We start from the raw sequence: 14,468 nt of genomic DNA, 5'->3' as shown, positions 1-14,468 counted from the left end.
TATATATATATATATATATATATATATGCTATGAACAATAATTACATGTGAGGATTACAACAAGCCCTGCATATGAGAAGCAGGCCCGAAAACGAAAGAGAACATGAACTGTGTACATATGCAACGATGTAATTACGCTGATACATATTCAACGACAACTATCCTATATTGATTACAAATACCTAGGGGTTAAACAAACAACTCCATACTTACTCCAACAATATGGAATACTTGAGTGACAACTAAAGGTCTAAAGGCTCATATTTACCCCTCCACTATACCTACATTAAGTATTTTTCATCTGCGTTATTATCGTTGTCGCTAATATTATGAAAAAGGATACTCGTTGAAACTTTAAAGTTAATTTGTTTGGATTAATTAATACATACCTAGCTAAAACTGGGATCATTTGTAAGCTAATATATAAAGTCCGTTTTTAGTCACTTTATTCGCCAATTAGTAAAATAATAAAAAATTTTAAATGCTCAAAAAACTAATTATCTAGTTACTGCAACTTTAAACCAAACCACCACATTCAAACGACCTCCTGCATCCCGTTTTATAATTGCTAATGATCATGTTCTAATTATTCAATAATCAGCATAATCTGTATCAAAAAGCATATCCAAACACCCACTTATAGAGCTTTGGTCAGAATGGAACATTTAGAGCAGCAAGTTTGACCAATTCATCTTAACCTATGAAACTTACACAACTTCTGTAACTAGAGTGCACAACTATTGTCTAACCAGTTGATCAACCTATGAAAATTGCACAACTTTATGTAACTAGAGTGCACAACTATTGTCCAACCACATGGTTATAGGCTCACATGCATCTAAATCCATAAGGTTAAATTGTTAATACACAATGTAACCCACTAATAAAATGAGTAATTGACCTTTAACAAATGTGAAGGGGAAAATTACACTAATTTCCCTTGAAAGTCAATTTTCATATAGCTCAATTCTTATTTAAGAAGATATGAATATATAACAACAAATCTGCTTTAATATACTACCTCATGCCATGTCATATTGTTATGTTTTGGGCGAAGGAGATGATATAAAATCCTCGTGAATTCATTACTAAATGATGTAAACTATTTCTATATGCTTGCAGTCAGTTGAAAATACAATATTTTGAGTAGAAAAAAATAAATAAAATCAAATAAATACACACCTGTCTGTTGGCAGGGGTTTTACCCCATGATATACGAACTGTCTGATTGCCGATCACCGTACCATGCATGTTCTGAATCGCGTCCTCAGCGCTGCTTCTATATAAAGAAATTCAAAGAAAAAAATCATCTGCTTTAAAAGTCATACCTATAAAAATATTATAACACTATTTACCAATCCTATACATTTACGAAATATCCAACTCAGAGTTGATGGTTTAAAACATTTTCCAAAAACAATAAAAAAATCACAATTCACACATAAGTACATAATTGTGAAGTCTCGAAAGCTATTATGAACTTAATTACCCAATCAACTGCATAGTAGCCAAATATAGTTTACTTGACTATTTTTGGTCTTGCAAGGACTACAAAAACGATTACCTGCTAGCAAATTGAACAAAACCACATCCTTTTACTACAGGAATTTTAACCGATAGAATTTCGCCACACTGCGAAAACGTTTGCCGTAAGTCTTCATCGGTAACTTCAGAGTCAAGTCCACCCACAAAAATCTAACCATAGTTAAAATGTAGTAACGTAAATACCAGCTCCGTTAGTTAACTATTAGCTAATTAATATTATTATTTAATTAATATAAAAACCAAACAACTCACTGTTGTGTTTGAAGAATCTTCATCAGATTGGGAGTTTTGAGGTACAGCACCAAAATTGTTTCCCCCACTCAATAATACAGCTAAAAGTAGAAAAAAAAATTTACATAGATGAGCAATAAATGATGTGTTCGCATTCAAAAACGTACTGAACAGGGGCGATTTTATGAAGGGACAAGCGGGGGCAGCCGCCCCCAGTGGATTTGCAATTTTCAGTGTAAAAATTTTGGATTTTTCGACTTTGCCCCCGGTGGAATTTTTTTTTTTGCCCCAAAACCTACCTATTTTGCCCAAAACCTTCAAATTTTGCCAAAAATCCCCAAATTTTGCGACCAAACCTTCAAATTTTGCCCCAAACCTCCATAATTTGCCTAAAAACCTTCATTTTTTTGCCCCAAAACCTCCATATTTTCCTCAAAAAAATTGTTACGGTTTAAAATTTATTTTGCCCCCGGTGTAACAATCCTCCATATTTAAACAATCCTCCATATTTTTTTGCCCCAAAATCTAACCATGTAACTTTAGAAGTATTTAACCCAAGTGTGAAGTGCCTACACTTTGGACGACTTTCGACCATGTTAACCTGCTTCATGTTAAATTATTTTGCATATACCCATTTGACCCAATTTTTAACATATCCCAAACCATAACATTCATATGAAAATGGGTCAAAATAACCACCTCTACACACTACAAAAAAAAAAACGAGAGCCAGAAAGACATACCTTGCGACCCGTATTGATTCTGTCCATATTGTTGTTGAGTAGGTGGCTTTTTATGGCTTGCAACGCTAATACGCATGGGTCTACTCGAACAGTATTGACCGTTCATTTCATCCATAGCTTTTGTTCTCTCATTCTCATCACCAAACCTAACAAACCCGTAGCCTTTCGAGCATCCCGTATTCATATCAATAACAACTTTTGCACCTTTGACAGATGAATATCTGCCAGCAAACGTATCATACAACAGTGTATCAGTTACATCTGGAGCCAAATCTCCTATAAATATGGATACATCTGAACCAGTGTCTGGACGCTTTTCACCCGTACTAAATGTTGCCCAGTTCAAACGAAAAGCTTGATCAGTATTAGGCATCATAGCACCATTGTAGCTCTGTAGAACTTTATCAGCAGCTTCATGAGAGACAAACTCGATGAATCCATAACGTTCTGACTGACCAGTCTGCTTGTTTCGTATCAGTTTGATATATGATACCTGCAAATTATTTAAAAAAACATAAAACAGATAAAAATATATGCTCAGTAAAAACGAAATGAGAACTCCCAATTTTTGGAGGATCATATACAGGGCCATTTTTGTTTAATATAGTTGTATTAATCCTATAGAAGAATGTGATTCTTAAAATCTTGAAGCAACTGACTAATAAGTTGCCATTAATACATTTCATACATATTAATAAAATGAAAATGTTTATTCGTTTTTTTTTTTTTTTTTTTTTTTTTTTTTTTTTTTTTTTTTTTGTAATAATCATCCTATTTTTTTTTTTTTTTGTAATAATCATCCTAATGATTATGCAAGTCCAGTATGAGTTTTTTAGAATATACTCCGTAATAATTTAATTAAATAGTTACACATCTGTTGCATAATTATCATACGAACATAAACATTAACCCTAATATGGTCAATAATCAAAATAGACATGCCACACTTGAAAATGCTATCCATACAAGTATACAAACCAACTTATTGATTTGTATAAATGTATATGTTCCTACATGTTCCTAAATATTGATTTGTTGTTGTTGTGGTTGTATATGTCCCTATAGTACTATACAAATACCATATAAGCAGGGGCGGAACTTAGTTATATCCGGAGGGGGTGCCCGCCCCCTCCGGATTTGGAAAAAAAAAAATTTACACTAAAAAAAAAAATTTTTTACTAACAAATAAGGTTTTTTTTAGTGTTTAACCTCCTGGCATTGAAACTTTTATTAAATTTTTACATTCGCCCCACCTGTGTTCGGGTTCAAGTTCCGCCACTGCATATAAGATGAAACACCATCTTAAAAAACCATACAATAAGGAGCACTATTCGTCCAAATCAAGAGACAATATACCCTTTTCATATGGACCAACATTTTAGTATCCTAAAAGGTCATGTTATTCCAAAAGAAGCATCATATTTTATTTTTGAACCAATAAAGACTTACCTAAATTGACTATCCTTTAGAGCTAAATTGAACTTCACGCAGGTTTAAAACCCATGAAAATTTGATTCTACCATTTTCATGGCGTCTCACACTTTTGTTTTTTGTTTTTTTTAACCTACTTATTGGCCGGAAGTCCATTCGAGATGGAGGACTTTCTCTACTTCTTGGGGTGTTTCACTCTGGTTGAAGAAATGACTTGTCCTTTATTCTAGGATAGGAGAAGGAATGTCTACATCTTACCTTCCCATACATCACTTTTGTGAGATTTGGTTTTGTTGTTGTTGACTTTTTTAACAACAAACAAAATAGCGTTTTGCTAAAAGTGAGTCCAATAATATTCCATTTAATTAATTCCAAAATTCCTAAGTATTAGCATTTTCCTTTAATATTTATTAAATCAATATTATATTACTTTTTTATGCACGTATTAATTAGATATTTGATAGAGTATTCAACATAATTACGAGTTTATTAAATGTAACTTAATGTATGCTCAGGATAACAATTAGTATCCATGTAAGGTAACTTACAAAAACAAAACAAAAATATGATTCACAATTTAACTAATATAACTTATAAATTACTCCATACTACAAAAAATAGTAACTTTAAATTAGACTACTAAGGTTTGGCATGATTACATCTTGTTTTACAATTACACACAATACATATTTCACATAGTAATAATATAACCAAACTACAAAAAGTACATAAGAATAATTAATCCAACATTACACAATAATAGAAACAATAACAGCAAGAGCAACAAAAAAAAAAAAAAAAAAAAAAAAAAAAAGTCAAACATATTATAAAAGTCAAAACCCTAAACAATACTATTAGTATAACCATAGTATGAATTACCTCTCCGGTTTGAGAAAAACATGATTGAAGATAAGTTTCATCCATCCAGTGTTGTAAATCACCAACCCATACAGTCTTATTATCTTCACTTGCACTTTGAATCTGTTGACTATTATTTTGACTTTTTTGTTGCTGTTGATATTGTTCCGCTTGTTGATAATAAGGCATATAGTGTGGTGGTTGTTGATACATCATAGCTGGATATTGTTGCATCGCTAACCATTGCTGTTGTTGATAATGTTGCATCGCAAGCCATTGTTGTTGCTGTTGAGTTAAATCAGCTACGGTGTTTGTGTTTGTGTTCGTATTGCCGTTTTGCATCTTATTATTTTGTTTTAGTTTGATGATATATAGATCCTTTACTCTCCTCCGTTAATTATACGGAACTCGGCGGTGGTTTATTACGGTGTGCGGAGGATGACGGCGGAGGTGGACGGAGGTTTTTTTACGTGAGCATAAGGATAAAAAGGAAAAAACTGTGAAAGTCTTTCACATACATATACATTTTCATTCCCACATCAGCTTCACATCGAAATAAACCATTTAACATTTTTTTTACATTTCTTTTACTAAACACTCACTATCATACACTCCATTTCAAACTTTAACCAATTTAAAATTATTATTTAAATACAATAAATAAATACAAATAATATTTTATTAAATAAAATAAATAAAAAAATAAATATAACAAGCTACTCATTTTTAATTATTTTTTAAACACAGAAATATAAATATAAATAACATTATTAAATAAATAAATAAAAATAATAACATTTACAATTTATTAAAGAGCACCAATTTATCCCTTTCAAATTGCAGGAGCCCAATATAATTATATATTCACCTACTCCAAATTACAACTCCAATTTATCCCTTCAATCCTATTATAAACTAAAAAAGCTTACAATTTTGATTTTGGGACTTCAATCACCCCCACCCAAGATAAATCATCTTCAAGTCGGAGGACACCGTCGAAGAAGATTCCGATTCGGATTACAGTGAGGTTGAAGACGATGGCTAAATCCATGGCTAGATCAGAAAAAAAAAAAAACAGAAAAGTCAGAAATTGGACCCACCATGGCTCGTTAAGGTCTCGTTGCAGGGTCCACTGGCGACGGCTGTGGCGATTTGTTGGTGGTGGTGGTCAGGCGGTGGCGGTGGCTGGCGAACTCGGGTCACGGTCCATAGCATGTGGCCTTACCAAAAACTAAAAAGAGTGAATTTACATTTAGTTGCCTTTGTTTTATGAAGTAGGGTCATGGACTTTTAGGGCCGTTAACGAACCCTTTTGAGTCAAGCGAATATAAAGTTAAGCTTGACTTGTTGGAAATCACTTTCTTCAGACTCGACTCAAATTTGATAAAAAATTAATAACTTGTTCGAGTTCGAACAAGAATTTTTTTTGTTTGTTCGAGCTAGCACTCAGATCCATTTAACTTTGCTTGTTTACGAGCTCTAATTTAAGCTCGAATTCGAGTTCGATTCGAACGAGGTTGATTCGAACTCGAATTCAAGCTCGATTAAACTCGGTTATGATTATAAGATCTATGTTTTTTTCCGCCTAAAAGGCCATCATTATAAAACTCGCCACAAGAGACGTCATCATAAAACTCGCCACAAGTGTAGTGACCCGAACTTTTCCATGTTTATATATATTAAATGAAATTGATATTTACATGATTAAGTGTTTCCAACATGTTAAGCAATCAAACTTGTTAAGACGTGATTAATTGAAATAGGTTTCATATAGACAATTGACCACCCAAGTTGACCGGCGATTCACGAACGTTAAAACTTGTAAAAACTATATGATGACATATATATGAATATATATATATATATATATATATATATATATATATATATATATATATATATATATAGTTAACATGATATTATGATAAGTATGTATCTCATTAAGTATATTAACAATGAACTACATATGTAAAAATAAGACTACTAATTTAAAAGTTTCGAAACGAGACATATATGTAACGATTATCGTTGTAACGACATTTAAATGTATATATATATATATATATATATATATATATATATATATATATATATATATATATATATATCATATTAAGATATATTAATACATCATATTATCATGATAATATAATAATTTAACATCTCATTTGATATAATAAACAATGGGTTAACAACATTTAACAAGATCGTTAACTTAAAGGTTTCAAAACAACACTTACATGTAACGACTAACGATGACTTAACGACTCAGTTAAAATGTATATACATGTAGTGTTTTAATATGTATTCATACACTTTTGAAAGACTTCAAGACACTTATCAAAGTACTTCTATTTAACAAAAATGCTTACAATTACATCCTCATTCATTTTCATCAACAATTCTACTCGTATGCACTCGTATTTGTACTCGTACAATACACAGCTTCTAAATGTATTTACTATTGGTATATACACTCTAATGATCAGCTCTTAGCAGCCCATGTGAGTCACCTAACCATGTGAGAACCATCATTTAACATCTAGCATGAAATATCTCACAAAATTACAAACTAATGGAGACTATAATGCCATCCTAATTTCACGTGAAGATAGACACACACAAACACTTTCATTTTGCAACTTACATGCATCAAACTACTCTCTCTCAAGTGTTCTTCCATTGTTCTAAGTGTTCTTCATCATCTTCATCAAAATCTAGCTCAATCTAGTTCATAAATCCATACATAAACCAAGTTATAAAACAACTACTCAAGAACACACCAACAACACTTCCAAGTTTCCTAGCTTACTTCCAATCTTGCAAATTCAATTTGAGTGATCATCCAACCTCAAGAAATCTTTCTTATTTACAGTAAGATATCTTTCTAATACAAGGTAATACTCATATTCAAACTTTGATTCAATTTCTATAACTATAATAATCTTATTTCGAGTGAAAATCTTACTTGAACTTGTTTTCGTGTCATGATTTTGCTTCAAGAACTTTCAAGCTATCCAAGGATTCTTTGAAGCTAGATCTATTTTTCTCATTTCCAGTAGGTTTATCCACAAAACCTGAGGTAGTAATGATGTTCATAACATCATTCGATTCATATATATAAAACTACCTTATTCGAAGGTTTAAACTTGTAATCACTAGAACATAGTTTAGTTAATTCTAAACTTGTTCGCAAACAAAAGTTAATCCTTCTAACTTGACTTTTAAAATCAACTAAACACATGTTCTATATCTATATGATATGCTAACTTAATGATTTAAAACCTGAAAACACGAAAAGCACCGTAAAACCGGATATACGCCGCCGTAGTAACACCGCGGGCTGTTTTGGGTTAGTTAATTAAAAACTATGATAAACTTTAATTTAAAAGTTGTTCTTCTGGGAAAATGATTTTTCTTATGAACATGAAACCATATCCAAAAATCATGGTTAAACTCAAAGTGGAAGTATGTTTTCCAAAATAGTCATCTAGACGTCGTTCTTTTGACTGAAATGAATACCTTTACAAAAACGACTTGTAACCTGTATTTCTGACAATAAAATTATACTTTTTCTGTTTAGATTCATAAACTTAAGTTCAATATGAAACCATAGCAACTTGAATCACTCAAAACGGATTTGAAACGAAGAAGTTATGGGTAAAACAAGATTGGATAATTTTTCTTGTTGTAGCTACGTGAAAATTGGTAACAAATCTATATTAATCATATCCTAGCTAACTCATATTGTATTATACATGTATTCTAATATATTATGTAATCTTGGGATACCATAGACACGTATGCAAATGTTTTGACATATCATATCGACCCATGTATATATATTATTTGGAACAACCATAGACACTCTATATGCAGTAATGTTGGAGTTAGGTATACAGGGTTGAGGTTGATTCCAAAAATATATATACTTTGAGTTGTGATCTAGCCTGAGACGTGTATATACTGGGTCGTGAATTGATACAAGATAATATATATCAATTTATTTATGTACATCTAACTGTGGACAACTAGTTGTAGGTTACTAACGAGGACAAGTGACTTAATAAACTTAAAACAGTAAAACGTATTAAAAATGTTGTAAATATATTTTGAACATACTTTGATATATATGTACATATTTGCTATAGGTTCGTGAATCGACCAGTGGCCAAATCTTACTTCCCGACGAAGTAAAAATCTGTGAAAGTGAGTTATAGTCCCACTTTTAAAATCTAATATTTTTGGGATGAGAATACATGCAGCTTTATAAATGTTTTATAAAATAGACACAAGTACATGAAACTACTTTCTATGGTTGAATGATCGAAGCCGAATATGCCCCTTTTTACTTGGTAACCTAAGAATTAGTAAACCAGTCTACTAATTGACGCGAATCCTAAAGATAGATCTATTGGGCCCAACAAACCCCATCCGTTGTAGCGGATGCTTTAGTACCTCGAGTTTTTATATCATGTCCGATGGATGTCCCAGAATGATGGGGATATTCTTATATGCATCTTGTTAATGTCGGTTACCAGGTGTTCACCATATGACTGATTTTTATCTCTATGTATGGGATGTATATTGAAATATGAAATCTTGTGGTCTATTATTACAATTTGATAAATATATAGGTTAAACCTATAACTCACCAACATTTTTGTTGACGTTTAAAGCATGTTTATTCTCATGTGATTATTAAGAACTTTCGCTGTTGCATACTAAAATAAGGACAAGATTTGGTGTCAGCATGCTTGTATAATATTGTTTAAAACTGCATTCGAGATTTACTTTGTTGTAACATATTAATATTGTAAACTAATATGTATTGGTAATGTGTAAGTGCGATATTTTTTAGATTATCATTTCTGGATAATCTAGGTGATGTCCTTTTAACCTTGCCGATAAAATAAAGGTTATGGTTTGTTTTAAAAACGAATGCAGTATTTGAAAAACGTCTCATATAGAGGTCAAAACCTCGCAACGAAATCAATTAATATGGAACGTTTATAATCAATATGAACGGGACATTTCAGTTGGTATCCGAGCGTTGGTCTTAGAGAATCAGAAATTTGTATTAGTGTGTGTTATCGAGTTTGTTAGAATACATTAGTGAGTCTGGACTTCGACCGAGTTTTCTTTAAAAACGATTGCTTAACACTTTTGTTGGAAACTATATATTATTAACATGTAAATATTATGTGATATATTAACCTCTTAATGTGTTTGATATTATGTGATAGATGTCTACCACTAGTACAAATCCCATCGACTCACCTAATCATAATAATGAAGAGTCGAATATATTTTGGGAAGATTCACAAATTCCCGAAGAGGAACCAGAAGAGGAGGAACCGGAAGAGGAGGAACCGGAAGAGGAGGAACCGGAAGAGGAAGAACCGGAAGAAGAAGAGGTTTCGGAGGAAGAATGTAAGACCCTAATCCTGTTTCTGACTTTTTAGTTGTTCGGGACGCCGTCCAGGATGGTGGGATGCCGTCCAGATGTTAAAGGCTGGATGCCGTCCAGAAATTGGGACACCGTCAAGTTTGTCTGTCGGGCCAGCTGGGTTATTTTAAGATTTTTAGAGGGGCAAAATGGTATTTTCACTTATGGAACGTGTTAAGGCCACAAGATCAGTTCTAGGAGCCTCATTTGCTCCACTAACACCCACACAAACACTCTCATCTTGTTCTAGTGAGAGAGTAAGAGTTTTAGAGAGAGAGGTGGATTTGGAGAAGAAGGAGTCGGATTCTCGCAAAAGCTTGGGTTCTAAAGTTGTTCATCTCGCTCCTAGCTACATTGTGGTGGTATTGCTAAGCTCAAACTCCGAATTTCATTGTTTAGATTTGATATTCAATTTAGGGTTTTGAGCTAGTTTGTTGTACAACCCTTTTAGATGATGAAATGGGTTTATAGTGACTTGTTATTCTTGTCACTTGGCGGGTTTTGGGTTGGTTGACGTTTTGGCCTTGATTAGGCTTTGATTTGGAGTTTAATCACTTGGATTAGTGATTATGGAAGTGATGGAACCCTTTTTGGGTGAGTTTGGTTAACTAATTTTGAAATGGGTCAAAATTAGGGTTTTGGTGTCAAAATGGGTATGACACGTGTTTAACACTTGTGTTCGGGTTTAATTGGCGTGTTAGGACCATTTTCACTCGCGTTGGTGATTATTGGTTAGTTTGGGCGCGTTTCGTGCTTGGAAGTGCAAATGGGTCGAATTTGCACTAGGTGTCAATTGGGTTGGTTTGTAAGTCAACCCTAATTGTGTTATTGTGTTTGTGATAATGGAATAGGTACTTTCCATTTGGCGCGTTGCGGTTTACTTGGAAGCATTCATCAAGACGACTAGGTGAGTGTTAATATCCTATGTGCATATGTATGTGTAGGATGGGTGCGGGTCGGGTGAAGTGGTTCTCGGTTATAGAGCTCACTTCACATATAGGTGGATTTGATGGACTTGTGTATAGGTCCAATTGGCACGGTTGTGCGTTTTGGTTGTTTACCTTTGGCGAGGTACACGTTGTGTGTACGTTATCACACGTGGTTGTGATTTGGATGTTATAACCCCAAAGGCGAAGGGTTGATATTGTTGTGATGTGGATAACCCCGATGTGGTGGATTTTATAATCCCGTGACCGTGGGTTTGATGTTGAGAAGTGAATCTCGGGTAGTGTGGATTCATGATGACTCGGGTTGTTCGCTCATCTTGTGATGAGGTAGTGAATCTCGGGTTGTGCGAATTCACTAAGGCTCGGGTAGTTCGGCCAACCTCGGTTGTTGAATTGGTGAAGAAGTGAATATCGGGTTGTGCGAATTCACTAAGGCTAGGGTTGTTCGGCCAATCTTCATTGTGTTGTTTGGTATTCGGTAATGGGTTAAGGGGTTAACCTTATTCGTTTATATATTGTTATATATATATTGTTTTATTGTCGTGATGTAGCTAACCCTCCGGGTGTAGCTTCTTGGCGTTGTTCACATCGTCGTTGGTGAACTTATATTTGTTGATGTATCTATAGCTTGTTGCTTAGTGACTACGGTATGCTTAGCTTAGCTTGCCTTATACTTGGATGCTTTGGTATGCGGTATTTGATATTTGTGTTGCGTGTCTATTTTATACATATATATGTATGTAGTATATTATCATTCACTAAGCGTTAGCTTACCCTCTCGTTGTTTACATTTTTATAGATTGCACGGATGCGGTGGCTCGGGTAAGCGCGGGGACTAGTGGACTTGCGTAGTTGCTTTAGAAGACTTGCTTTTGGATTTGATTAGGATTGGGTAGCGTGTCCCCAATCCCATGCTCGGTCTATGTTTTTGTATAAACTAATGGGTCGAAATAGTCACTTATGGTATTTTGGGTCGATGTGGGCCCGGTGTCGTAAAACTCGGTTTTTATTGTGAAAAACTCTTAGTTTAAACTATTGTAATATATTGTGAAAGTGTTTTGGTTTAAAAGTGTCGGGAAGTGGGTTTTCGCCTGCGTGAGTTCGAAAAACTGATCAGAATGTTTTAGTACATCTGGACGCCGTCCCGGATGTCTGGACGCTGTAGTGACCCGAACTTTTCCATGTTTATATATATTAATTGAGATTGATATTTACATGATTAAATGTTTCCAACATGTTAAGCAATCAAACTTGTTAAGACTTGATTAATTGAAATATGTTTCATATAGATAATTGACCACCCAAGTTGACCGGCGATTCACGAACGTTAAAACTTGTAAAAACGACATGACGATATATATATGGATATACATATGGTTAACATGAGATTATGATAAGTAAGTATCTCCATAAGTATATTAACAATGAGTTATATACACATAAACAAGACTACTAACTTAAGGATTTCGAAACGAGACATATATGTAACGATTATCGTTGTAACGACATTTAAATGTATATATATCATATTAAGAGATATTCATACATGATAATATCATGATAATATAATAATTTAAAATCTCATTTGATATTATAAACATTGGGTTAACAACATTTAACAAGATCGTTAACCTAAAGGTTTCAAAACAACACTTACATGTAACGACTAACGATGACTTAACGACTCAGTTAAAATGTATATACATGTAGTGTTTTAATATGTATTTATACACTTTTGAAAGACTTCAATACACTTATCAAAATACTTCTACTTAACAAAAATGCTTACAATTACATCCTCATTCAGTTTCATCAATAATTCTACTCGTATGCACCCGTATTCGTACTCGTACAATACACAGCTTTTAGATGTATGTACTATTGATATATACACTCCAATGATCAGCTCTTAGCAGCCCATGTGAGTCACCTAACACATGTGGGATCCATCATTTGGCAACTAGCATGAAATATCTCATAAAATTACAAAAATATGAGTAATCATTCATGACTTATTTACATGAAAACAAAATTACATATCCTTTATATCTAATCCACACACCAACGACCAAAAACACCTACAAACACTTTCATTCTTCAATTTTCTTCATCTAATTGATCTCTCTCAAGTTCTATCTTCAAGTTCTAAGTGTTCTTCATAAATTCCAAAAGTTCTAGTTTCATAAAATCAAGAATACTTTCAAGTTTGCTAGCTCACTTCCAATCTTGTAAGGTGATCATCCAACCTCAAGAAATCTTTGTTTCTTACAGTAGGTTATCATTCTAATACAAGGTAATAATCATATTCAAACTTTGGTTCAATTTCTATAACTATAACAATCTTATTTCAAGTGATGATCTTACTTGAACTTGTTTTCGTGTCATGATTCTGCTTCAAGAACTTCGAGCCATCCAAGGATCCGTTGAAGCTAGATCCATTTTTCTCTTTTCCAGTAGGTTTATCCAAGGAACTTAAGGTAGTAATGATGTTCATAACATCATTCGATTCATACATATAAAGCTATCTTATTCGAAGGTTTAAACTTGTAATTACTAGAACATAGTTTAGTTAATTCTAAACTTGTTCGCAAACAAAAGTTAATCCTTCTAACTTGACTTTTAAAATCAACTAAACACATGTTCTATATCTATATGATATGCTAACTTAATGATTTAAAACCTGGAAACACGAAAAACACCGTAAAACCGGATTTACGCCGTCGTAGTAACACCGCGGGCTGTTTTGGGTTAGTTAATTAAAAACTATGATAAACTTTGATTTAAAAGTTGTTATTCTGAGAAAATGATTTTTATTATGAACATGAAACTATATCCAAAAATTATGGTTAAACTCAAAGTGGAAGTATGTTTTCTAAAATGGTCATCTAGACGTCGTTCTTTCGACTGAAATGACTACCTTTACAAAAATGACTTGTAACTTATTTTTCCGACTATAAACCTATACTTTTTCTGTTTAGATTCATAAAATAGAGTTCAATATGAAACCATAGCAATTTGATTCACTCAAAACGGATTTAAAATGAAGAAGTTATGGGTAAAACAAGATTGGATAATTTTTCTCATTTTAGCTACGTGAAAATTGGTAACAAATCTATTCCAACCATAACTTAATCAACTTGTATTGTATATTATGTAATCTTGAGATACCATAGACACGTATACAATGTTTCGACCTATCATGTCGACACATCTATATATATTTCGAAACAACCATAGACACTCTATATGTGAATGTTGAAGTTA

At 33.1% G+C, this 14,468-nt stretch overlaps 1 protein-coding gene across 2 annotated transcripts; it reads right to left on the bottom strand.

Annotated features, from left to right (window-relative positions):
* Nucleotides 1–1,079: 1,079 nt before the first annotated feature.
* LOC139871790 (polyadenylate-binding protein RBP47-like) lies at nucleotides 1,080–5,082 on the bottom strand. Of its 2 annotated transcripts, none has more exons than XM_071859517.1 (5): nucleotides 4,830–5,082; nucleotides 2,520–3,012; nucleotides 1,798–1,877; nucleotides 1,565–1,695; nucleotides 1,080–1,279 (listed from the first exon to the last, which is right to left on the bottom strand). In XM_071859517.1, exons 1-5 carry the CDS (start codon nucleotides 5,073–5,075, stop codon nucleotides 1,123–1,125), a joined length of 1,107 nt encoding a protein of 368 aa, XP_071715618.1. In that variant the 5' UTR covers nucleotides 5,076–5,082; the 3' UTR covers nucleotides 1,080–1,122. The 2 variants fall into 2 exon arrangements, with proteins under 2 accessions (XP_071715618.1, XP_071715619.1); XM_071859518.1 differs by having other exon boundaries at nucleotides 1,159–1,279; nucleotides 1,565–1,667.
* Between the last annotated feature and the right edge of the window lie 9,386 nt (nucleotides 5,083–14,468).

The sequence above is a fragment of the Rutidosis leptorrhynchoides genome, chromosome 10 (genome assembly GCF_046630445.1).
Source record: "Rutidosis leptorrhynchoides isolate AG116_Rl617_1_P2 chromosome 10, CSIRO_AGI_Rlap_v1, whole genome shotgun sequence".
In the NCBI taxonomy this organism is placed as follows: Eukaryota; Viridiplantae; Streptophyta; class Magnoliopsida; order Asterales; family Asteraceae; genus Rutidosis; species Rutidosis leptorrhynchoides.
Note: the sequence above shows the minus strand (reverse complement) of the source record. Positions and strands in the feature narration are given on the sequence as shown.